Below are 24,783 nucleotides of genomic sequence, written 5' to 3'. Positions count from 1 at the left end.
TCCATTCACACCAAATTATGGGTTGTTCATGGAAAGGCATTGGCATAGAGGAAGAACCTTTCTATCTAAGGGGAAAACATTTCTCCTTGCAACTAGCAGCCCGATAAGTTTATCAGTCTCTGCAAGGAGAAATGTTTTCCCCTTAGACTCCATTATAGCTTCTCATACAGCCAGATCAGATCTCATACTTTGCACTGACAAGAGGCAATCACCATGAAATACCATGCAGAAGAAGCCACTGACAATCTTCTCATTTGCAGCTGAATAAAAGAAATATTGGGCGTTTCATTCAAAGGGGCCAAGGATATTAGTAGGGAGTCAGGAAACCCCATTCACACCAAATTATGGGTTGTTCATGGAAAGGCATTGGCATAGAGGAAGAACCTTTCTATCTAAGGGGAAAACATTTCTCCTTGCAGCTAGCAGCCCGATAAGTTTATCAGTCTCTGCAAGGAGAAATGTTTTCCCCTTAGACTCCATTATAGCTTCTCATACAGCCAGATCAGATCTCATACTTTGCACTGACGAGAGGCAATCACCATGAAATACCATGCAGAAGAAGCCACTGACAATCTTCTCATTTGCAGCTGAAGAAAAGAAATATTGGGCGTTTCATTCAAAGGGGCCGAGGATATTAGTAGGGAGTCAGGAAACCCCATTCACACCAAATTATGGGTTGTTCATGGAAAGGTATTGGCATAGAGGAAGAACCTTTCTATCTAAGGGGAAAACATTTCTCCTTGCAGCTAGCAGCCCGATAAGTTTATCTGTCTCCGCAAGGAGAACTGTTTTCCCCTTAGACCCCATTATAGCTTCTCATACAGCCAGATCAGATCTCATACTTTGCACTGACGAGAGGCAATCACCATGAAATACCACGCAGAAGAAGCCACTGACAATCTTCTCATTTGCAGCTGAAGAAAAGAAATATTGGATGTTTCATTCAAAGGGGCCGAGGATATTAATAGGGAGTCAAGAAACCCCATTCACACCAAATTATGGGTTTATCATGGAAAGAAATTGGCATAGAAGAAGAACCTTTCTATCTAAGGGGAAAACATTTCTCCTTGTGGCTAGCAGCCCGATAAGTTTATCAGTCTCTGCAAGGAGAAATGTTTTCCCCTTAGACCCCATTACAGCTTCTCATACAGCCAGATCAGATCTCATACTTTGCACTGACGAGGGGCAATCACCCCGAAACACCGTATCTGCAAATTGAGGTTCTGATCTGCCATAAATCCTAAGTCATATGACAAGGCTCGTTGGGGAGTCACTTTTGACTTTTAGGATTAATGCTTTCAATAGGTGTCACCTTTCTATCTGAAACCCATTTTTATCTCTTTATGATTGCGTCTATCAAACTTTTACAGCACAGACTTGTATGTGGGGGAAAACCACAACACATAAAAAGATAATTATTATCCATTGTAAAGAGCAAAAAATAAAAAAAATAAATGTTCATGCCATTTTTGGAAGCATTTTTCCGGATTGCGCAGATCGTCACAGTTCAGGTAACATGAGAGTCTTCATAAGTGTAATTATAGTGGATGCATGGTGTAAAATGTACATGGTCCGTTTTCAATTGAACACTTGATGAGAAAACGCTAATTATCTGTACAGAGGAAAATTCACTTTTTCAGGTCAGTTATAAAAACCCTGAAATTATACGGTACTTACTGCAAAATTACTACTTTTTTGCTGCTATAAAGAGCTGCTGTTAAAGGTAACTTTAGTTTAAATTACAAAGTTTTGTATATTAAAGTGAAGTTTCACCCCGAGAGCCGTCGCTTCACGCTGTTCTGTCTTCAGTCCTGGGCTTATTATGCAGAACTTTCTGCCTTTACGTTCCTTATAGGATCTATATTATATTACTTCATAAGGTTCATGGGCTTCCAGGACCAGGGGCACAGTTGCAGCTGTTAATTTTAGACCTGCTATGGTCACCACTTCTTTCACCTATATACAAATTGTCTCTTCAGGGAGGAAGGAGACAAACTCTAGCGCCACCTATTGGAGGTAGCAATCCTAAAAGTCAAAAGTGACTCTCCAACGAGCCTTTTCATATGACCTAGGATTTATGCCAGATCAGAACCCCAATTTGCAGACACAGTGTTTTGGGATGATTGTCCCTCGTCAGTGCAAAGTATGAGGTCTGATATGGCTGTATGAGAAGCTATAGTGGGGTTTAAGGGGAAAACTATTCTTCTGTGAGTGGTGAGGAGTCTTATAGCTGCAATGCAGGAGTATTGCAGCTATAAGACTCCTCACCACTGACAGCCAGATTGGTTTGTCAGTCTCCACCTATAGTCATTCTAATTACAGAAGAGCAGATCGATACAGGGAAATTTGCATTTTTACGAGAACTCAAACATTTTGAGATCTGATTTGCAGTTCGAAAAAAAAAAAAATTAGTGGTGAAGCAGGGTGTGTTTTGTACTTTATTTCAAATAAAGGATTGTTCCCTGTGTCTGTGTTTATTTACTGTCACTTACAGGTTAGTGTGATGCATGTATCTGATAGACGCCTGTGCCATCACACAAAGCTAGGGTTCAACAGCAGCTGTGCGCCGCTATTAACCCCTGCTATTACCCCGACTGGCACCACATCACGCCTGCGGGAAGAGCCGGTATCGCACACCGGTATGGTCACATCTAATAGATGCAGCAATACCGGATGGCTGCAGGCTGTAATACCAGCTCCCAGCCGGCGTTATCTTGGCTGGGGATGAAGATTAGGAGGGACCGCATGTCGTTTTTTTTTTTACTTTAAACGGAATCACACATTCAAGGGGCTCACGCAAGTCTGCTATGGCAGCACCCGGCAAAGCCTCGCACGTGTGACTCTGGGCACTGTATACACAGCACAGATACAGCGCAACGGCTGGGGCTGCAGCCGCGCGCTATAACTGTGCTGCCGAGTGTTTACCACCGTGAACTGACCGACAGTGCACTGCTTTCCCCGCCCACCGGCCATCCTGGCGCCTGTGATTGGTTGCAGTTAGCTGACACGCTGCTACTCACGGTGGGGGCGCCTCTAGCTGCAACCAACATGCGCCGGTGGGCGGGGAAAACAATGAATATTGAATTGTCAGCTCCGGAAGGTAACAGCATAACCCGAAAGGAGTGAGCCGCCATGACAGCGCCTCGGTGAGTATGCCGTGCTCGCTCCTAGCCCCCTAGCCCCTCCACAAACGTTTTTACCCTCCGGATTCCGGTCCCCATTGACTTATATGAGCACCGGATTCCGGAGCGGATCGGACTCTTTTTTTACATCTGGAAGTGATCCGCCGGCCCCGGATATTGGCCGTCCGATCACCTCTACTTATAACACATCCTAAAACCTTCATAACACACTCCCTTAGGGCCTCTATCACATTAAGATTTACGTTCTTTACACTTATACATGTATAACGCAATCCATGGTGTTTACAAGGAAAGCACTAACCATAGGTCACCCTCTTACAACTATTTTCAGTGCTGAAATATCAGAGAGCAGTAGACGTCATATTGCATCACATGGTCTAATTCCCATAGTGCCCTGCAGCTGTGACATCTACCGGTTCATCACAAATTGTACAGTGGTGGTCAGTATCTGAGCTATCAGAAATCAGTGGTTCACATTGGAGCACAATTTGTACAGCAGTCATTTTTTTATTTCCAGAGTCACTGGCTAAGTCTCCCTCTCCTGTAGAGTGTAAGCTCTTATGATCAGTGGGGTTCTTTCTTTCTCCTGTAGAGTGCCAGCTCTTATGGTCAGTGGTGTCCCCTCTCTTTCTCCTATTCAGTGTAAGCTTTTTTGGTCAGAAGAGTCCTCTCTTTATCCTGTAGAATGTAAGATCTTATGATCAGCAGGGTCCGCTCTCTCTCCTGTAGAGTCTAAGCTCTTTTGGTCATAAGGGTCCTCTCTTTCTCTTGTAGAATGTAAGCACTTATGGTCAGTGAGGTCCTCTCTCCTGTAGAATGTAAGCTCTTATGATCAGTGGTGTACGCTTTCTCTCCTGTAGAGTGTAAGCTCTTATGGTCATTGAGGTCCTCTCTCTCTTCTTCCTGTAGAGTGTACGCTTTTATGGTCAATGGGGTCCTCTCACTTTCTCCTGTAGAGTGAAATCTCTTATGGTCAGTGGAGTCCTCTCTTCCTCTCATTCCCTCTCTGTCCTGTAGAGTGCATACTCTTATGGTCAGTGGGATCCTCCCTCTCACTATCTCTCGTAGAGTGTAAGCTCTTATGGTCAGCAAGGTCCTCTCTCTCTCTTCTGTAGAGCATAAGTGCCAATGATCGGCGGAATCCTCTCTTTCTCTCTTTCCCTCGTTCTCCTGTAGAGTGTATGTTTTTATGGTCAGCAAGGTCCTCCCTCTCTCTCTTCTGTAGATGGTAAGCTCTTATGGTCAGTGGATGCAATGAGAGACATTTCAGCCATTCAGTCATGGACATGGCATGCTGAGCTGTAAGAATGGTGATGGACTGTTCAGTTATCCGGTGGAAGGGGCTTGCTGAGCTGTTAGTATTAATGTTAAACAGCTCACCGATCCAATCAGGGCTGGGGTTTGCACAATTTCCTCCATGTATCTCCTGTTTGGAATAATTACCTTGCTTATTAGCTGCCTGTCTGCCTTCAATTACTGCCGGTTGTTGCTTTAGCTCGGTGGTGTTAGTGTACTTTTGCTCCTGCTCTCAGTCTGATCTAATGTTTACCCAACCTTTGACCTTTCTTTCGGTGATCCATTTGCCCAGCCTTTTTGTCTTTATCCGCTGCGTTCCTGAATTTTTGACCTCAGACTGTGACCTGGCTACTCTTTTGTCTTCCCCTTTTTGGTTCTTATGTGCCCGCCTGGTATCTGACCCTGGACCTTTTGACCACCCAACCTCACAGCTAGCCTGTAAGTAGTAACTAGCATCACAGTTCCCTTCTTTTTGGCTACTCATATTGGGCAGATTAAAAAGAACCCAAATGGAAGATAGTACAACTGTACGGATGGAGTAGAAATTATAATAAGTGGCCAATCCGTGACTTTCTCATCTTTTTTCATACATACTTTCAGTAGATTGACAGTGAGTATGACTGTGATTCTGAATTAGTCATAAAAATCATTTGCCAATCATTGGCTAATATAGGTGTCATAAGAAGGAGGCCATGCCTTATAGTCTCCATAAATTCTAAAGGTTTTTACTAAGATTTTAAGATACCCCCTTTCGAAGACCAATGGAGATTCCAACAGATGGCGCCCCAACAATTAGAAAATTAGCCCTTATCTAATTAATAGGGGATAACTTGAAATCTTTGAACAAAACATTTAATGAAGGACATATTAGGAGATAAACATAACTATCACTCTATGTACAAATGGATATACAGTGGGGTAACATGAAGCACTTGGGGCCCCGGTGCAAAATCTATACCAGGGTTCCCCAACTCCAGTCCTCGAGGGCCACCAACAGTGCATGTTTTCAGGATTTCCTTAGCATTGCATGGGTGTTGGAATCAACTGTGCAGGTAATTAAATTATCACCTGTGCAATACTAAGGAAATCCTGAAAACATGCACTGTTGGCGGCCCTCGAGGACTGGAATTGGGGACCCATGATCTATACAGTAACGGGCCGTCACCTATGCTTCATCATAGCCCTAGTATAATGTAAGAAGAAGATAAACCTTTAGGAATATCTAAGGCATAAACTTTGAATGTGATTGCATCATAACCAATCAGTATAGTCCCGCCCCTGAGGATCTAATTAGCATTAAACTTGTTTACAATAAAAAATCCTATCTGATTTTTCATTTATATTTTATCTATATTTTTCAGAAAACCGAAGCTGTTGGAAAGGATATAAGCTGTGCGGGAATCGGCGCTGTATTTCCAATAACAAATTATGCGATGATGAAGATGACTGTGGGGACAACACAGACGAACTAGACTGTAAAGGTAAGCGCCTATTATTATTTCAAGTAAACCTTAAACTCTTTCTTTATTGGGGGGGGGGGGGGTGGGGGGGGGGGGGGGGGGGGGGGGGGGGGGGGGGGGGGGGGGGGGGGGGGGGGGGGTGGGGGGGGGGGGGGGGGGGGGGGGGGGGGGGGGGGGGGGGGGGGGGGGGGGGGGGGGGGTGGGGGGGGGGGGGGGGGGGGGGGGGGGGGGGGGGGGGGGGGGGGGGGGGGGGGGGGGGGGGGGGGGGGGGGGGGGGGGGGGGGGGGGGGGGGGGGGGGGGGGGGGGGGGGGGGGGGGGGGGGGGGGGGGGGGGGGGGGGGGGGGGGGGGGGGGGGGGGGGGGGGGGGGGGGGGGGGGTGGGGGGGGGGGGGGGGTGGGGGGGGGGGGGGGGGGGGGGGGGGGGGGGGGGGGGGGGGGGGGGGGGGGGGGGGGGGGGGGGGGGGGGGTGGGGGGGGGGGTGGGGGGGGGGGGGGGGGGGGGGGGGGGGGGGGGGGGGGGGGGGGGGGCCATTGGGTCTTTTTGGTGTCAAAAACACAGGGGCTGCCATTTTGCTGTCCATCACACTTAGGCTATTCCTAGCCTCAGGCTTACTCCTAATGGTGGAGACGTCTGAGTCGCATTCCTTGCTAAGGTCCTGAACAGAACTGATCTAATTCTCCCCACCACTAGGGAAGCAAGGGACAGGAGAGCTGGAAACACAGATAAAGACAGACAGGGGGATACCAAAACTCTGACACACAGCAAATACACAGGAACCAACAATGAGAGACTCCGGAGAAAAGGAAGAGCAGGAAGGACGCCACTAAAAGACAACAAGGGTTAACTCCACAACCACACACAGCAACACATACTACAACCACCAGTTAAGCTAGTGCACAACACCTCACCAAACCAGCTAAGATCATCTATATCTGTTACTAATGGAAGTGTCCAGCCAGCATATATTGGAGGGCAGCAGATGTGATTGGCTCCCCCACAACATGTGATCAAAGATGACTCACAAGCAGACCACCAGAGATTAACTCTTGCTAGCCTACCTATGAACTGCCAATCTCTTGGTCATTGCTAAGACACAATCATAATATTTTGGGTTAAAGAAGGAGTGCCCATGCTCTGTTAACCATCTTGATGCTGTAGTCACTATTGATATCATCAAAGGGGTTAATTAGCCATGGTTGGTGCGAATACTGTTCTTGATTGATGCAGCAGAGTGCCAGCTATAGTGTACAGTTGACAGCTGTTTCATTGTCACCCATCAGGGGGGCGCTATTCACTTATATCTCAGGTCAGTTTTAGATACCATTGGTGGTCACTAAGGGGTTAAAAATCCTAAAGCCTGCTAAGGTCCACTGGGCCGTCACAATTTTAGTTTGTTTTAGAAGAACCTTTTGCTGGGTTTGGATGTTCCACTTGTAAAGACAGACACTCACCATTTACACATGCATGGTCATATAAAATAGATGACTGGAAAGATAACTTTATATTAAATCGTGCAACTTTTAGATTGGTTACAAAAAAGATCAACGACATTCTGCTTATAAAATGTAGATAGAAAAAGAGATAGAAAAAGTTTAGACTATACACCCGATTTAATGAATTTGGGAATCAAGATTAGAATAGTCTACTGGGCAAGAGAGACATTTCCTCTCGATAGGTAGAATAGTCTACACTTTGTCATTTTGGGATTACTGCTTTATCTGGAAGGGTGCACACTGGGTTTTTTTGGTCCTGCCAACATCCAACATTCCAACATCTAATATTCCATCATCCAATATTCCAACATTCCAACATTCTAACATCTAATATTCCAACATTCCAACATCCAACATTCCAACATTCCAACATCCAATATTCTAAAATCCTATATTTCAACATTCTAACATCCAACATTCCAACATCCAACATTCCAACATCCAATTCCAACATCCAACATTCCAACAGCCAACAGTCCAGCAGTCCAACATTCCAACATCTAACATTCCAATATCCAACATTTCAACATCCAACATTCCAATATCCAACATTCCAATATCCAACATTCCAATTTCCAACATTTCAATATCCAACATTCCAATATCCAACATTCCAACATCCAACAGTCCAATATCCAACGTTGCAACAGCCAACAGTCCAAGCAGGCCAACATTCCAACATCTAGCACTCCAATTTCCAACATTCCAATATCCAACATTCCAATATCCAACATTCCAATATCCAACATTTCAACTTCCAACATTCCAACATCTAACATTCCAATATCCAACATTTCAATATCCAACATTCCAATATCAAACATTTCAATATCCAACATTCCAACTTTCAACATTCCAACATCCAACATGCCAATATCCAACATTTCAACATCCAACAGTCCAACATCCAATATTCCAATATCCAACATCCAACAGCCAACAGTCCAGCAGTCCAACATTCCAACATCTAACATTCCAATTTCCAACATTCCAATTTCCAACATTTCAATATCCAACATTCCAATATCCAACATTCCAATATCCAACATTACAACATCCAACATGCCAATATCCAACATTTCAACATCCAACATTCCAATAGCCAACATTCCAATATCCAACATTCCAACAGTCCAACATTTCAACATCCAACATTCCAACATCCAACATTCCAACATCCAACATTCCAACATCCAACATTCCAACATCCAACATTCCAGCATTCCAATATACAACATTTCAACTTCCAACATCCAACATTCCAGCATTCCAATATACAACATTCCAACATCCAACATTCCAACATCCAACATTCCAACATCCAACATTACAACATCCAACATTACAACATTTCAACATCCAACATTCCAACATCCAACATTCCAATATACAACATTTCAAATTCCAACATCCTACATTCTAACATCCAACAGTCCAACATTCCAACATCTAACAGTCCATCAACATTCCAACTTTCCAACATCGAACTTTCCAACATCCAATACTCCCAACATCTAAGATGGAAATTTAACTGGGGAGTAAACTTATATGGTCCTCTTCAGGATTGCCAAAGTTTTACATTTTTTGCCCAATTTGTAAAAACATCACTAGCAAAACTTGGAAAACCAGAGATGAGCCATGAAATTAAATTTTGAGCAATAAATCTTTAAATCAATCAGATTAAGAATAATATATATATATATACTCACAAGACTTTGCCAAGGAAGTGTACACAGTCATTTACTTGGGGTGAGTAATAAAACATTTTCTGCTTGTAATATTTCGGTATTTTATGCACTTCTGCAGATGGCTTTATTTAGGCCCCGTGTTTTGTGCGGTTGTTTTCGCTCATTTTACATGCACTCATTCTGCACAATTCCCCGAACATCACAGAATCCAAGATTGTCAGTTAATTTTGTATTGATGTGGACATCTGCTGTAAAGTGACAACAACCTGAACGGCCAATTGTCTGCCCAAATAAAATGTAGCAGGTCATGCTTTGCTGATTTTTGGCACCCCTTTCCTCAGCAAGGAAGACAAATAGATTCATATATAGTTCAGCCAAAAAAATAATAAATGACCAATGTAAAATCATTTTGGTTGCTATTTTTTTTCCAATTTCTAGCCAAATACTGAAAGCATGCAATTAAATGGTAATTACAAGGTTCATATCCAGCTGAAATATGTCTGTTGTGTCAATGGCAGCAAAAATAGCCAAGCCTCATACACAAGGCAAGGTCATTCAAAATCAGAGGCATTTGAGGGTATATTAGACTGTCTAATATCCTATAGGTATAAAAATAAAGTTCCACTTAATAATACAGCCATGTGCATGAAAGGCAATTAAAGTAAATTAATGAGGACGTCCACTAAGGATTGGAAATCAATACAGTCATATGAAAAAGTTTGGGCACCCCTATTAATATTAACCTTTTTTCTTTATAACAATTTGGGTTTTTGCTATTTCAGTTTCATATATCTAATAACTGATGGACTGAGTAATATTTCTGGATTGAAATGAGGTTTATTGTACTAACAGAAAATGTGCAATCCGCATTTAAACAAAATTTGAAGGGTGCAAAAGTATGGGCACCTCAACATAAAAGTGACATTAATATTTTGTAGATCCTCCTTTTGCAAAAATAACAGCCTCTAGTCGCTTCCTGTAGCTTTTAATGAGTTCCTGGATCCTGGATGAAGGTATATTTGACCATTCCTGTTTACAAAACAATTCCAGTTCAGTTAAGTTTGATGGTCGCCGAGTATGGACAGCCGCTTCACATCATCCCACAGATTTTCAATGATATTCAGGTCTGGGGACTGGGATGGCCATTCCAGAACATTGTAATTGTTCCTCTGCATGAATGCCTGAGTAGATTTGGAGCAGTATTTTGGATCATTGTCTTGCTGAAATATCCATCCCCTGCGTAACTTCAACTTCAACTTCGACACTGATTCTTGCACATTATTGTCAAGAATCTGCTGATACTGAGTTGAATCCATGCGACCCTCAACTTTAACAAGATTCCCGGTGCCGGCATTGGCCACACAGCCCCAAAGCATGATGGAACCTCCACCAAATTTTACTGTGGGTAAGTGCTTTTCTTGGAATGCCGTGTTTTTTTGCCTCCATGCATAACGCCTTTTTGTATGACCAAACAACTCAATCTTTGCTTCATCAGTCCACAGGACCTTCTTCCAAAATGTAACTGGCTTGTCCAAATGTGCTTTTGCATACCTCAGGCGACTCTGTTTGTGGCGTGCTTGCAGAAACGGCTTCTTTCGCATCACTCTCCCATACAGCTTCTCCTTGTACAACGTGTGCTGTATTGTTGACCGATGCACATTGACACCAACTGCAGCAAGATGATGCTGCAGGTCTTTGGAGGTGGTCTGTGGATTGTCCTTGGCTGTTCTCACCATTCTTCTTCTCTGCATTTCTGATATTTTTCTTGGCCTGCCACTTCTGGGCTTAACAAAAACTGTACCTGTGTTCTTCCATTTCCTTACTATGTTCCTCACAGTGGAAACTGACAGTTTAAATCTCTGAGACAACTTTTTGTACCTTCCCCTTAACAACTATGTTGAATAATCTTTGTTTTCAGATCATTTGAGAGTTGTTTTGAGGAGCCCATGATGCCACTCTTCATAGGAGATTCAAATAGGAGAACAACTTGCAAGTGGCCACCTTAAATACCTTTTCTCATGATTGGATACACCTCCCTATGAAGTTCAAAGCTCAATGAGGTTACAAAACCAATTTAGTGCTTTAGTAAGTCAGTAAAAAGTAGATAGGAGTATTCAAATCAAGAAAATGATAAGGGTGCCCATACTTTTGCACCGGTCAAATTTTGTTTAAATGCAGATTGCACATTTTCTGTTAGTACAATAAACTTCATTTCAATCCAGAAATATTACTGAGTCCATCAGTTATTAGATATATGAAACTGAAATAGCAAAAACCCAAATTGTTATAAAGAAAAAGGTTAACATTAATAGGGGTGCCCAAACTTTTTCATATGACTGTATATGATCTGTGATGTTTGAGGTAGATACAATGTTTTAAAAACTTTTTTCCTTTTTTTTAGACTCCTTAGGGGACTTGAGCTAATTCTCATTCAATCACATACTATATAATGCAATACCACAGTATTGCAGTATATAGGAAAAATCATGGTGTGCTGTGAATGCCAGCCTCTGGGTGGTCTTCACTGATATACTGTTATGGCCGCTGGTGGACAAAGGCAGAAAATGGCTCCAGTGCAGGAACAGTACATGGTCCCTTTGCACTCCAAAAACAAATTTTAATGCACATGAGCACTTTATAGAGGTGAAAATGGGCCCTCTGACCAGAATGTTCACTTTATTTTTCACTCAGTTATGATAGACATAGCCTTACTTTGCTTCCTTTCTCTCAGTGTGGGGTACTACCTCTCGATTTTTCCTCTTACACTATCTTGGATTTCATCCTCAAGCTCTGGGGTCTGTGTCTCCTATCCCTAACTCCGCTCATCTGCATCCGATTCTGGACCCCGGTGGCTCTTTAACCAGATGACTCTCTAAGCCCGCTTGGGTGAGCCGTAGGCTCCGGACCTCTCCAGGTTACCTCAGGATTCCCAGACTCATTCTAAAGGGGGCTTTACACGCTACGTTATCATAAATGTTTTATTGTTGGGGTCACGTCGTTAGTGACGCACATCTGGCGTTATTAACGGTATCGCAGCGTGTAACACTTACCAGCGATCTTAAACGTCCTCCAGAGTGGTGAAAATCGTTCTCCATGGAGTGGTCGTCCTAAAACCAAAAATTGTTAATGGTTGTTTATAGATGTTGTTCCTCGTTCCTGCGGCAGCACACATCGCCATGTGTGACACTGCAGGAGTGAGGAACCTCACCTTACCTGCGTCCCACCCGCAATGAGGAAGGAAGGAGGTGAGCGGGATGTTTGTCCCGCTCATCTCCGCCCTTCCGCTTTGATTGGCCGGCCACTTAGTGACGTCGCGGTGACGTCGCGGTGACACTGAACGCACCTCCCCCTTGAGGGAAAGATTGTTCGGCAGTCACAGCGACACCGCCGACCAGGTAAGTGCGTGTGACGCTGCTGTAGCGATAATGTTCGAAGCGGCAGCGATCACACGATATCGCATGCACGACGGGGCCGGGTGCTTTTGCGTACGATATCGCTAGCAAATGCTAGAAATATCGTATTGTATAAAGCCTGCTTAACACCGAGGCCACATCTTCTCACACTTGAACCTTATTCTAAACTGCCTCCTTCTCGAGACCTTCCTACTGTCCTCTTTCCCGCATCTGTCACTTCCCCTTTAACCATTTCTCTTCCATTCTGCTGCTATCTCAGCCCAACCAGTAGGTGGCACCTTTGGTGACCGTCCTGCTCTACTCTATCTGGAACCTGCACCTATCTAACAGCATAACATACTAACATATACAATCAGCACTTAATATTACACACAGAGTACTTAACATATCCGATATAGGGCACCTTCAGCATCTGTAAAAATATTGTCTTTCTGTGATTTTTTGATAAGCCGTCCAGAAAATTAATAAAAAGTCAAGTCGGCTACTTCTATACTTCAGGAGTGCCCTCTCGGAGTGGCTCTACTTGCCACCATGGAATTCATAGTGATTAGTTGATAACAGGCTTTTGACTGTACAATTCACACCTGATAACCTGGATCTTCCCATCAATCCAGCAGATTCAGCACACTCTGCCAGGCCCCCTTCACACGTCAGTGATTCCGGTACTCATGACGTCCATTATCATAAGTACCAGAGACACAGACATACGCAGACCCATTAAAATCAACGGGTCAGCGCACACATCTGTGTTTTCGTATGGAGTACACGTGTGTCTGTGTGTTCCGCACGGAGACATGTCCGTTTCTCTCCAGCAGCACTGATGTCACATAGACCACACACTGATACGATCCGTGTGACACGTACTGGAGAAAACACGTGTCTTTGAAATAAAATTATTTTCTATACTCACCTGTCTCCAGCGATTCTATCACTTGCTTCAGGTCCAGCTCATTATGCTCAAGAATATTCACTGCACTGCAGACCCAGAAGCAGCAGCGCCGGAGACAGGTGAGTAAAAAGTTCCTGATCTCCGTGTGCCACAACCACAGCACACGGAGGACCATACGCACCTTCAGCACATCCGTGAAAAACGTGTGTGTGTTTTCCATGGACGTATGAGAAGCCTTAGAGTCATCGAAAAGTTACGAAATGAAATAAAAAATTAAAATTAAAAAAGCTGAAGAAAATGTTTTCTGGATATAATCACTAATCATTGATAGTCTATATATATATATATATATATATATATATATATATTTTATTTATATATATATATGTATATATATATATATATATATATATATATATATATATATATATATATATATATATATATATATATATAATGTGTCCAGGTTTGCTATACTTGTAAATACAGGCTATTCAATTTCCATAAACATTATGTCTATGTTTTCTAAAAACATTCTCAATTTTCTCAAACATCTGTGTAGTTTCCACATGTGGATCTACAGAGTACCGCTGCACCGATGGGACCTGTGTTACTAAATCGGCACAATGTAACCAGATGATTGACTGCTCCGACGCTTCCGATGAAAAGAACTGCAGTAAGAGTTTCTTGTGAAAATCTTCTCTATGCCGCTAGAATTTACATATCAATGCAAGGTCGCATAGGAATGTTTCCCCCACTTTATTTATATTTATTCTATTGAATTCCCAATATTATTCTTCTTGTTGACTGCATATGGATACCTTGTTGTCATATACTGTGCAAATATATATATATATATATATATATATAATATATACATATATATATATATATCTTTTTTTATATATATATATATATATACAGTATATATATATATTATATTTATATATATATATATATATATATATATATATATATATATATATATATATATATATATATATATATATATATATTTACACAATTTGTGAGTCTCACAAGTTGTATCCATTATGCATTTTCTCTGCTGCGGTTTCCAAAATTGCTACCATTGAGATCTGCCCAATTGGACAGTGCCAAATCCTATACAGCACCGCTCTTTTCATTGACTATGGGACGACCAGAGATACAATGTAATCAGCTAATTCCAGCAATTCCATAGGCAATGAGTCATGATGATGATGATTCTCACACTTGAACAATGGGGCAGGTTCTCATAAATTTGTATACAAAACTGAGATTTTTCAGTTTTCATTGATTCCTAATGGGTAAAGTTGGCAATATTTCCTTTTTTAGGCCATGTGCGCACTAAAAAGTGACTATTTCTTAAGAAAAAACAGGACCCTCTGAAAAAATCCCGCACCCACGGTATAAAAATCGTATCAAAACCGCAACGAAATCCGCATGTGGTTTTGCCGTGGTTTGGTGCGGATTTACCGGGGATTTTCCGCAAGTTGGTCCCTGTAGATTTCTAACATTATCTATGGCAAAAACTGCAGGAACCTGCGGAGAAGAAGAGACATGCTCATTAATTCCACAGTGGAAATTCCGCGGGTAAATCTGCAGGTATAAAAAAACATGCTCAAACCATAGAGATGAAGGGCTCAGCTAACACATGAGCGAGCTCAAACCATAGGGATGAAGGGCTCAGCTAATACATGAGCGTGCTCTAACCATAGGGATGAAGGGCTCAGCTAATACATGAGCATGCTCTAACCATAGGGATGAAGGGCTCAGCTAATACATGAGCGTGCTCTAACCATAGGGATGAAGGGCTCAGCTAATACATGAGCGTGCTCAAACCATAGGGATGAAGGGCTCAGCTAATACATGAGCGTGCTCAAACCATAGGGATGGAGGGCTCAGCTAATACATGAGCGTGCTCAAACCATAGGGATGAAGGGCTCAGCTAATTAATACATGAGTGTGCTCAAACAATAGGGATGAAGGGCTCAGCTAATACATGAGTGTGCTCAAACCATAGGGATGAAGGGCTCAGCTAATACATGAGCGTGCTCAAACCATTGGGATGAAGGGCTCAGCTAATACATGAGCGTGCTCAAACAATGGGGATGAAGGGCTCAGCTAATACATGAGCGTGCTCAAACCATAGGGATGAAGGGCTCAGCTAATTTATGAGCGTGCTCAAACCATAGGGATGAAGGGCTCAGCTAATACATGAGCGTGCTCAAACCATAGGGATGAAGGGCTCAGCTAATACATGAGCGTGCTCAAACCATAGGGATGAAGGGCTCAACTAATACATGAGTGTGCTCAAACCATAGGGATGAAGGGCTCAGCTAATACATGAGCGTGCTCAAACCATAGGGATGAAGGGCTCAGCTAATACATGAGTGTGCTCAAACCATAGGGATGAAGGGCTCAGCTAATACATGAGCGTGCTCAAACCATAGGGATGAAGGGCTCAGCTAATACATGAGCGTGCTCAAACCATAGGGATGAAGGGCTCAGCTAATACATGGGCGTGCTCAAACCATAGGGATGAAGGGCTCAGCTAATACATGAGCGTGCTCAAACCATAGGGATGAAGGGCTCAGCTAATACATGAGCGTGCTCAAACCATAGGGATGAAGGGCTCAGCTAATACATGAGCGTGCTCAAACCATAGGGATGAAGGGCTCAGCTAATACATGAGTGTGCTCAAACCATGGGGATGAAGGGCTCAGCTAATACATGAGCGTGCTCAAACCATAGGGATGAAGGGCTCAGCTAATACATGAGTGTGCTCAAACCATAGGGATGAAGGGCTCAGCTAATACATGGGCATGCTCAAACCATAGGGATGAAGGGCTCAGCTAATACATGAGTGTGCTCAAACCATAGGGATGAAGGGCTCAGCTAATACATGAGCGTGCTCAAACCATAGGGATGAAGGGCTCAGCTAATACATGAGCATGCTCAAACCATAGGGATGAAGGGCTCAGCTAATACATGAGCATGCTCAAACCATAGGGATGAAGGGCTCAGCTAATACATGAGCGTGCTCAAACCATAAGGATGAAGGGCTCAGCTAATACATGAGCGTGCTCAAACCATAGGGATGAAGAGCTCAGCTAATACATGAGCGTGCTCAAACCACAGGGATGAAGGGCTCAGCTAATACATGAGCGTGCTCAAACCACAGAGATGAAGGGCTCAGTTAATACATGAGCGTGCTCAAACCATAGGGATGAAGGGCTAAGCTAATACATGAGCGTGCTCAAACCATAGGGATGAAGGGCTCAGCTAATACATGAGCGTGCTCAAACCATAGGGATGAAGGGCTCAGCTAATACATGAGTGTGCTCAAACCATAGGGATGAAGGGCTCAGCTAATACATGAGCGTGCTCAAACCATAGGGATGAAGGGCTCAGCTAATACATGAGTGTGCTCAAACCATAGGGATGAAGGGCTCAGCTAATACATGAGTGTGCGCAAACCACAGGGATGAAGGGCTCAGCTAATACATGAGCGTGCTCAAACCATAGGGATGAAGGGCTCAGCTAATACATGAGCGTGCTCAAACCATGGGGATGAAGGGTTCAGCTAATACATGGGCATGCTCAAACCATAGGGATGAAGGGCTCAGCTAATACATGAGCGTGCTCAAACCACAGGGATGAAGGGCTCAGCTAATACATGAGCATGCTCAAACCATAGGGATGAAGGGCTCAGCTAATACATGAGTGTGCTCAAACCATAGGGATGAAGGGCTCAGATAATACATGAGCGTGCTCAAACCATAGGGATGGAGGGCTCAGCTAATACATGAGCGTGCTCAAACCATAGGGATGAAGGGCTCAGCTAATTAATACATGAGTGTGCTCAAACAATAGGGATGAAGGGCTCAGCTAATACATGAGTGTGCTCAAACCATAGGGATGAAGGGCTCAGCTAATACATGAGCGTGCTCAAACCATTGGGATGAAGGGCTCAGCTAATACATGAGCGTGCTCAAACAATGGGGATGAAGGGCTCAGCTAATACATGAGCGTGCTCAAACCATAGGGATGAAGGGCTCAGCTAATTTATGAGCGTGCTCAAACCATAGGGATGAAGGGCTCAGCTAATACATGAGCGTGCTCAAACCATAGGGATGAAGGGCTCAGCTAATACATGAGCGTGCTCAAACCATAGGGATGAAGGGCTCAACTAATACATGAGTGTGCTCAAACCATAGGGATGAAGGGCTCAGCTAATACATGAGCGTGCTCAAACCATAGGGATGAAGGGCTCAGCTAATACATGAGTGTGCTCAAACCATAGGGATGAAGGGCTCAGCTAATACATGAGCGTGCTCAAACCATAGGGATGAAGGGCTCAGCTAATACATGAGCGTGCTCAAACCATAGGGATGAAGGGCTCAGCTAATACATGGGCGTGCTCAAACCATAGGGATGAAGGGCTCAGCTAATACATGAGCGTGCTCAAACCATAGGGATGAAGGGCTCAGCTAATACATGAGCGTGCTCAAACCATAGGGATGAAGGGCTCAGCTAATACATGAGCGTGCTCAAACCATAGGGATGAAGGGCTCAGCTAATACATGAGTGTGCTCAAACCATGGGGATGAAGGGCTCAGCTAATACATGAGCGTGCTCAAACCATAGGGATGAAGGGCTCAGCTAATACATGAGTGTGCTCAAACCATAGGGATGAAGGGCTCAGCTAATACATGGGCATGCTCAAACCATAGGGATGAAGGGCTCAGCTAATACATGAGTGTGCTCAAACCATAGGGATGAAGGGCTCAGCTAATACATGAGCGTGCTCAAACCATAGGGATGAAGGGCTCAGCTAATACATGAGCATGCTCAAACCATAGGGATGAAGGGCTCAGCTAATACATGAGCGTGCTCAAACCATAGGGATGAAGAGCTCAGCTAATACATGAGCGTGCTCAAACCACAGGGATGAAGGGCTCAGCTAATACATGAGCGTGCTCAAACCACAGAGATGAAGGGCTCAGTTAATACATGAGCGTGCTCAAACCATAGGGATGAAGGGCTAAGCTAATACATGAGCGTGCTCAAACCATAGGGATGAAGGGCTCAGCTAATACATGAGCGTGCTCAAACCATAGGGATGAAGGGCTCAGCTAATACATGAGTGTGCTCAAACCATAGGGATGAAGGGCTCAGCTAATACATGAGCGTGCTCAAACCATAGGGATGAAGGGCTCAGCTAATACATGAGTGTGCTCAAACCATAGGGATGAAGGGCTCAGCTAACACATGAGCGAGCTCAAACCATAGGGATGAAGGGCTCAGCTAATACATGAGCGTGCTCTAACCATAGGGATGAAGGGCTCAGCTAATACATGAGCATGCTCTAACCATAGGGATGAAGGGCTCAGCTAATACATGAGCGTGCTCTAACCATAGGGATGAAGGGCTCAGCTAATACATGAGCGTGCTCAAACCATAGGGATGAAGGGCTCAGCTAATACATGAGCGTGCTCAAACCATAGGGATGGAGGGCTCAGCTAATACATGAGCGTGCTCAAACCATAGGGATGAAGGGCTCAGCTAATTAATACATGAGTGTGCTCAAACAATAGGGATGAAGGGCTCAGCTAATACATGAGTGTGCTCAAACCATAGGGATGAAGGGCTCAGCTAATACATGAGCGTGCTCAAACCATTGGGATGAAGGGCTCAGCTAATACATGAGCGTGCTCAAACAATGGGGATGAAGGGCTCAGCTAATACATGAGCGTGCTCAAACCATAGGGATGAAGGGCTCAGCTAATTTATGAGCGTGCTCAAACCATAGGGATGAAGGGCTCAGCTAATACATGAGCGTGCTCAAACCATAGGGATGAAGGGCTCAGCTAATACATGAGCGTGCTCAAACCATAGGGATGAAGGGCTCAACTAATACATGAGTGTGCTCAAACCATAGGGATGAAGGGCTCAGCTAATACATGAGCGTGCTCAAACCATAGGGATGAAGGGCTCAGCTAATACATGAGTGTGCTCAAACCATAGGGATGAAGGGCTCAGCTAATACATGAGCGTGCTCAAACCATAGGGATGAAGGGCTCAGCTAATACATGAGCGTGCTCAAACCATAGGGATGAAGGGCTCAGCTAATACATGGGCGTGCTCAAACCATAGGGATGAAGGGCTCAGCTAATACATGAGCGTGCTCAAACCATAGGGATGAAGGGCTCAGCTAATACATGAGCGTGCTCAAACCATAGGGATGAAGGGCTCAGCTAATACATGAGCGTGCTCAAACCATAGGGATGAAGGGCTCAGCTAATACATGAGTGTGCTCAAACCATGGGGATGAAGGGCTCAGCTAATACATGAGCGTGCTCAAACCATAGGGATGAAGGGCTCAGCTAATACATGAGTGTGCTCAAACCATAGGGATGAAGGGCTCAGCTAATACATGGGCATGCTCAAACCATAGGGATGAAGGGCTCAGCTAATACATGAGTGTGCTCAAACCATAGGGATGAAGGGCTCAGCTAATACATGAGCGTGCTCAAACCATAGGGATGAAGGGCTCAGCTAATACATGAGCATGCTCAAACCATAGGGATGAAGGGCTCAGCTAATACATGAGCATGCTCAAACCATAGGGATGAAGGGCTCAGCTAATACATGAGTGTGCTCAAACCATAGGGATGAAGGGCTCAGCTAATACATGAGCGTGCTCAAACCATAAGGATGAAGGGCTCAGCTAATACATGAGCGTGCTCAAACCATAGGGATGAAGAGCTCAGCTAATACATGAGCATGCTCAAACCATAGGGATGAAGGGCTCAGCTAATACATGAGTGTGCTCAAACCATAGGGATGAAGGGCTCAGCTAATACATGAGCGTGCTCAAACCATAAGGATGAAGGGCTCAGCTAATACATGAGCGTGCTCAAACCATAGGGATGAAGAGCTCAGCTAATACATGAGCGTGCTCAAACCACAGGGATGAAGGGCTCAGCTAATACATGAGCGTGCTCAAACCACAGAGATGAAGGGCTCAGTTAATACATGAGCGTGCTCAAACCATAGGGATGAAGGGCTAAGCTAATACATGAGCGTGCTCAAACCATAGGGATGAAGGGCTCAGCTAATACATGAGCGTGCTCAAACCATAGGGATGAAGGGCTCAGCTAATACATGAGTGTGCTCAAACCATAGGGATGAAGGGCTCAGCTAATACATGAGCGTGCTCAAACCATAGGGATGAAGGGCTCAGCTAATACATGAGTGTGCTCAAACCATAGGGATGAAGGGCTCAGCTAATACATGAGTGTGCGCAAACCACAGGGATGAAGGGCTCAGCTAATACATGAGCGTGCTCAAACCATAGGGATGAAGGGCTCAGCTAATACATGAGCGTGCTCAAACCATGGGGATGAAGGGTTCAGCTAATACATGGGCATGCTCAAACCATAGGGATGAAGGGCTCAGCTAATACATGAGCGTGCTCAAACCACAGGGATGAAGGGCTCAGCTAATACATGAGCATGCTCAAACCATAGGGATGAAGGGCTCAGCTAATACATGAGTGTGCTCAAACCATAGGGATGAAGGGCTCAGATAATACATGAGCGTGCTCAAACCATAGGGATGGAGGGCTCAGCTAATACATGAGCGTGCTCAAACCATAGGGATGAAGGGCTCAGCTAATTAATACATGAGTGTGCTCAAACAATAGGGATGAAGGGCTCAGCTAATACATGAGTGTGCTCAAACCATAGGGATGAAGGGCTCAGCTAATACATGAGCGTGCTCAAACCATTGGGATGAAGGGCTCAGCTAATACATGAGCGTGCTCAAACAATGGGGATGAAGGGCTCAGCTAATACATGAGCGTGCTCAAACCATAGGGATGAAGGGCTCAGCTAATTTATGAGCGTGCTCAAACCATAGGGATGAAGGGCTCAGCTAATACATGAGCGTGCTCAAACCATAGGGATGAAGGGCTCAGCTAATACATGAGCGTGCTCAAACCATAGGGATGAAGGGCTCAACTAATACATGAGTGTGCTCAAACCATAGGGATGAAGGGCTCAGCTAATACATGAGCGTGCTCAAACCATAGGGATGAAGGGCTCAGCTAATACATGAGTGTGCTCAAACCATAGGGATGAAGGGCTCAGCTAATACATGAGCGTGCTCAAACCATAGGGATGAAGGGCTCAGCTAATACATGAGCGTGCTCAAACCATAGGGATGAAGGGCTCAGCTAATACATGGGCGTGCTCAAACCATAGGGATGAAGGGCTCAGCTAATACATGAGCGTGCTCAAACCATAGGGATGAAGGGCTCAGCTAATACATGAGCGTGCTCAAACCATAGGGATGAAGGGCTCAGCTAATACATGAGCGTGCTCAAACCATAGGGATGAAGGGCTCAGCTAATACATGAGTGTGCTCAAACCATGGGGATGAAGGGCTCAGCTAATACATGAGCGTGCTCAAACCATAGGGATGAAGGGCTCAGCTAATACATGAGTGTGCTCAAACCATAGGGATGAAGGGCTCAGCTAATACATGGGCATGCTCAAACCATAGGGATGAAGGGCTCAGCTAATACATGAGTGTGCTCAAACCATAGGGATGAAGGGCTCAGCTAATACATGAGCGTGCTCAAACCATAGGGATGAAGGGCTCAGCTAATACATGAGCATGCTCAAACCATAGGGATGAAGGGCTCAGCTAATACATGAGCGTGCTCAAACCATAGGGATGAAGAGCTCAGCTAATACATGAGCGTGCTCAAACCACAGGGATGAAGGGCTCAGCTAATACATGAGCGTGCTCAAACCACAGAGATGAAGGGCTCAGTTAATACATGAGCGTGCTCAAACCATAGGGATGAAGGGCTAAGCTAATACATGAGCGTGCTCAAACCATAGGGATGAAGGGCTCAGCTAATACATGAGCGTGCTCAAACCATAGGGATGAAGGGCTCAGCTAATACATGAGTGTGCTCAAACCATAGGGATGAAGGGCTCAGCTAATACATGAGCGTGCTCAAACCATAGGGATGAAGGGCTCAGCTAATACATGAGTGTGCTCAAACCATAGGGATGAAGGGCTCAGCTAATACATGAGTGTGCGCAAACCACAGGGATGAAGGGCTCAGCTAATACATGAGCGTGCTCAAACCATAGGGATGAAGGGCTCAGCTAATACATGAGCGTGCTCAAACCATGGGGATGAAGGGTTCAGCTAATACATGGGCATGCTCAAACCATAGGGATGAAGGGCTCAGCTAATACATGAGCGTGCTCAAACCACAGGGATGAAGGGCTCAGCTAATACATGAGCATGCTCAAACCATAGGGATGAAGGGCTCAGCTAATACATGAGTGTGCTCAAACCATAGGGATGAAGGGCTCAGCTAATACATGAGCGTGCTCAAACCATAGGGATGAAGGGCTCAGCTAATACATGAGCATGCTCAAACCATAGGGATGAAGGGCTCAGCTAATACATGAGTGTGCTCAAACCATAGGGATGAAGGGCTCAGCTAATACATGAGCGTGCTCAAACCATAGGGATGAAGGGCTCAGGTAATACATGAGTGTGCTAAAATCGTAGGGATGAAGGGCTCAGCTAATACATGAGCATGCTCTAACCATAGGGATGAAGGGCTCAGCTAATACATGAGCATGCTCAAACCTTAGGGATGAAGGTCTCAGCTAATACATGAGCATGCTCTAACCATAGGGATGAAGGGCTCAGCTAATACATGAGTGTGCTCAAACCATAGGGATGAAGGGCTCAGCTAATACATGAGCATGCTCTAACCATAGGGATGAAGGGCTCAGCTAATACATGAGCGTGCTCAAACCTTAGGGATGAAGGTCTCAGCTAATACATGAGCATGCTCTAACCATAGGGATGAAGGGCTCAGCTAATACATGAGCATGCTCTAACCATAGGGATGAAGGGCTCAGCTAATACATGAGCGTGCTCAAACCACAGGGATGAAGGGCTCAGCTAATACATGAGCGTGCTCTAACCATAGGGATGAAGGGCTCAGCTAATACATGAGTGTGCTCAAACCACAGGGATGAAGGGCTCAGCTAATACATGAGTGTGCTCAAACCATAGGGATGAAGGGCTCAGCTAATACATGAGTGTGCTCAAACCATAGGGATGAAGGGCTCAGCTAATACATGAGTGTGCTCAAACCATAGGGATGAAGGGCTCAGCTAATACATGAGCGTGCTCAAACCATAGGGATGAAGGGCTCAGCTAATACATGAGTGTGCTCAAACCACAGGGATGAAGGGCTCAGCTAATACATGAGTGTGCTCAAACCATAGGGATGAAGGGCTCAGCTAATACATGAACATGCTAAAACCATAGGGATGAAGGGCTCAGCTAATACATGAGTGTGCTCAAACCATAGGGATGAAGGGCTCAGCTAATACATGAGCGTACTCTAACCATAGGGATGAAGGGCTCAGCTTATACATGAGTGTACTCTAACCATAGGGATGAAAGGCTCAGCTAATACATGAGCGTGCTCAAACCATAGGGATGAAGGGCTCAGCTAATACATGAGCGTGCTCTAACCATAGGGATGAAGGGCTCAGCTAATACATGAGCGTGCTCAAACCATAGGGATGAAGGGCTCAGCTTATATATGAGCGTGATCAAACAATGGGGATGAAGGGCTCAGCTAATACATAGATGTAAGTACAGTGGTGCAGGATTGATGGAAAGTCTATGGGTCCGTACACTACTGTGTGCACACTCAGGAGGAGCGGAGCGCTCTTATCCAGAGGATGGAGTAATCAATGAAGTCAATAATAAAATAGTTTTGCCTTTTCCAGAAACAGTCGTATTCATAATTATTATATAGAGTTCGCGGTTATTTCGGGCAGTGCATTGAACTAAATGAGTCTGATTTGCATCAATAAACACAGAACATAGATAAAAGCGCTGCTGTTTCCGGAAAGAAAAATCAATTTTCATAATGGCTACTAGGTCTAATATTAGGCTATTACTTTTTGGTCTTCACATGGACATTCTCAGCAATAGACTGGATCACACCCTATTTGTTTTAATGGAATCCTTATCTGATCATGCTCTAAACTGTGTTAAGGTCATTTTACATTAGAGGGAGAAGGTGAGCTGGGACATCATATATTGTGAATGGAGGATCCTCTGTTATCTACTGTATACAGAGGTGTTATCAGTCATTGTACAGGAGGAGGAGGAGGTGAGCTGTGACATCACATATTGTAAATGGTGACTCCTGTGTTATCTACTATATAAAAGGTGTTATCAGTCATTATACAGGAGTAAGAGGAGGTGAGCTGTGACATCACACATTGTGAATAGTGGATCCTGTGTTATCTACTGTGTATAGAGGTGTTATCACTCA

The 24,783-nt window shown here is 44.4% G+C and overlaps 1 protein-coding gene across 5 annotated transcripts in view; it reads left to right on the top strand.

The window, feature by feature from the left end:
• The window catches only part of LRP1B (LDL receptor related protein 1B), a 2,012,817-nt gene that overhangs the window by 1,677,904 nt on the left and 310,130 nt on the right, over positions 1-24,783 (top strand). For all 5 annotated transcript variants that reach the window (XM_075317168.1, XM_075317164.1, XM_075317167.1 and 2 more), the window contains exons 47-48: positions 5,801-5,920; positions 13,945-14,058. In XM_075317168.1, the coding sequence (XP_075173283.1) occupies positions 5,801-5,920; positions 13,945-14,058 (234 nt within the window). The remainder of the gene's footprint in view (positions 1-5,800; positions 5,921-13,944; positions 14,059-24,783) is intronic.

This window comes from Anomaloglossus baeobatrachus, chromosome 7 (genome assembly GCF_048569485.1).
Source record: "Anomaloglossus baeobatrachus isolate aAnoBae1 chromosome 7, aAnoBae1.hap1, whole genome shotgun sequence".
Lineage (NCBI taxonomy): Eukaryota > Metazoa > Chordata > Amphibia > Anura > Aromobatidae > Anomaloglossus > Anomaloglossus baeobatrachus.
The sequence above is the reverse complement of the archived record's forward strand: the minus strand, read 5'-3'. Positions and strand labels throughout refer to the sequence as shown.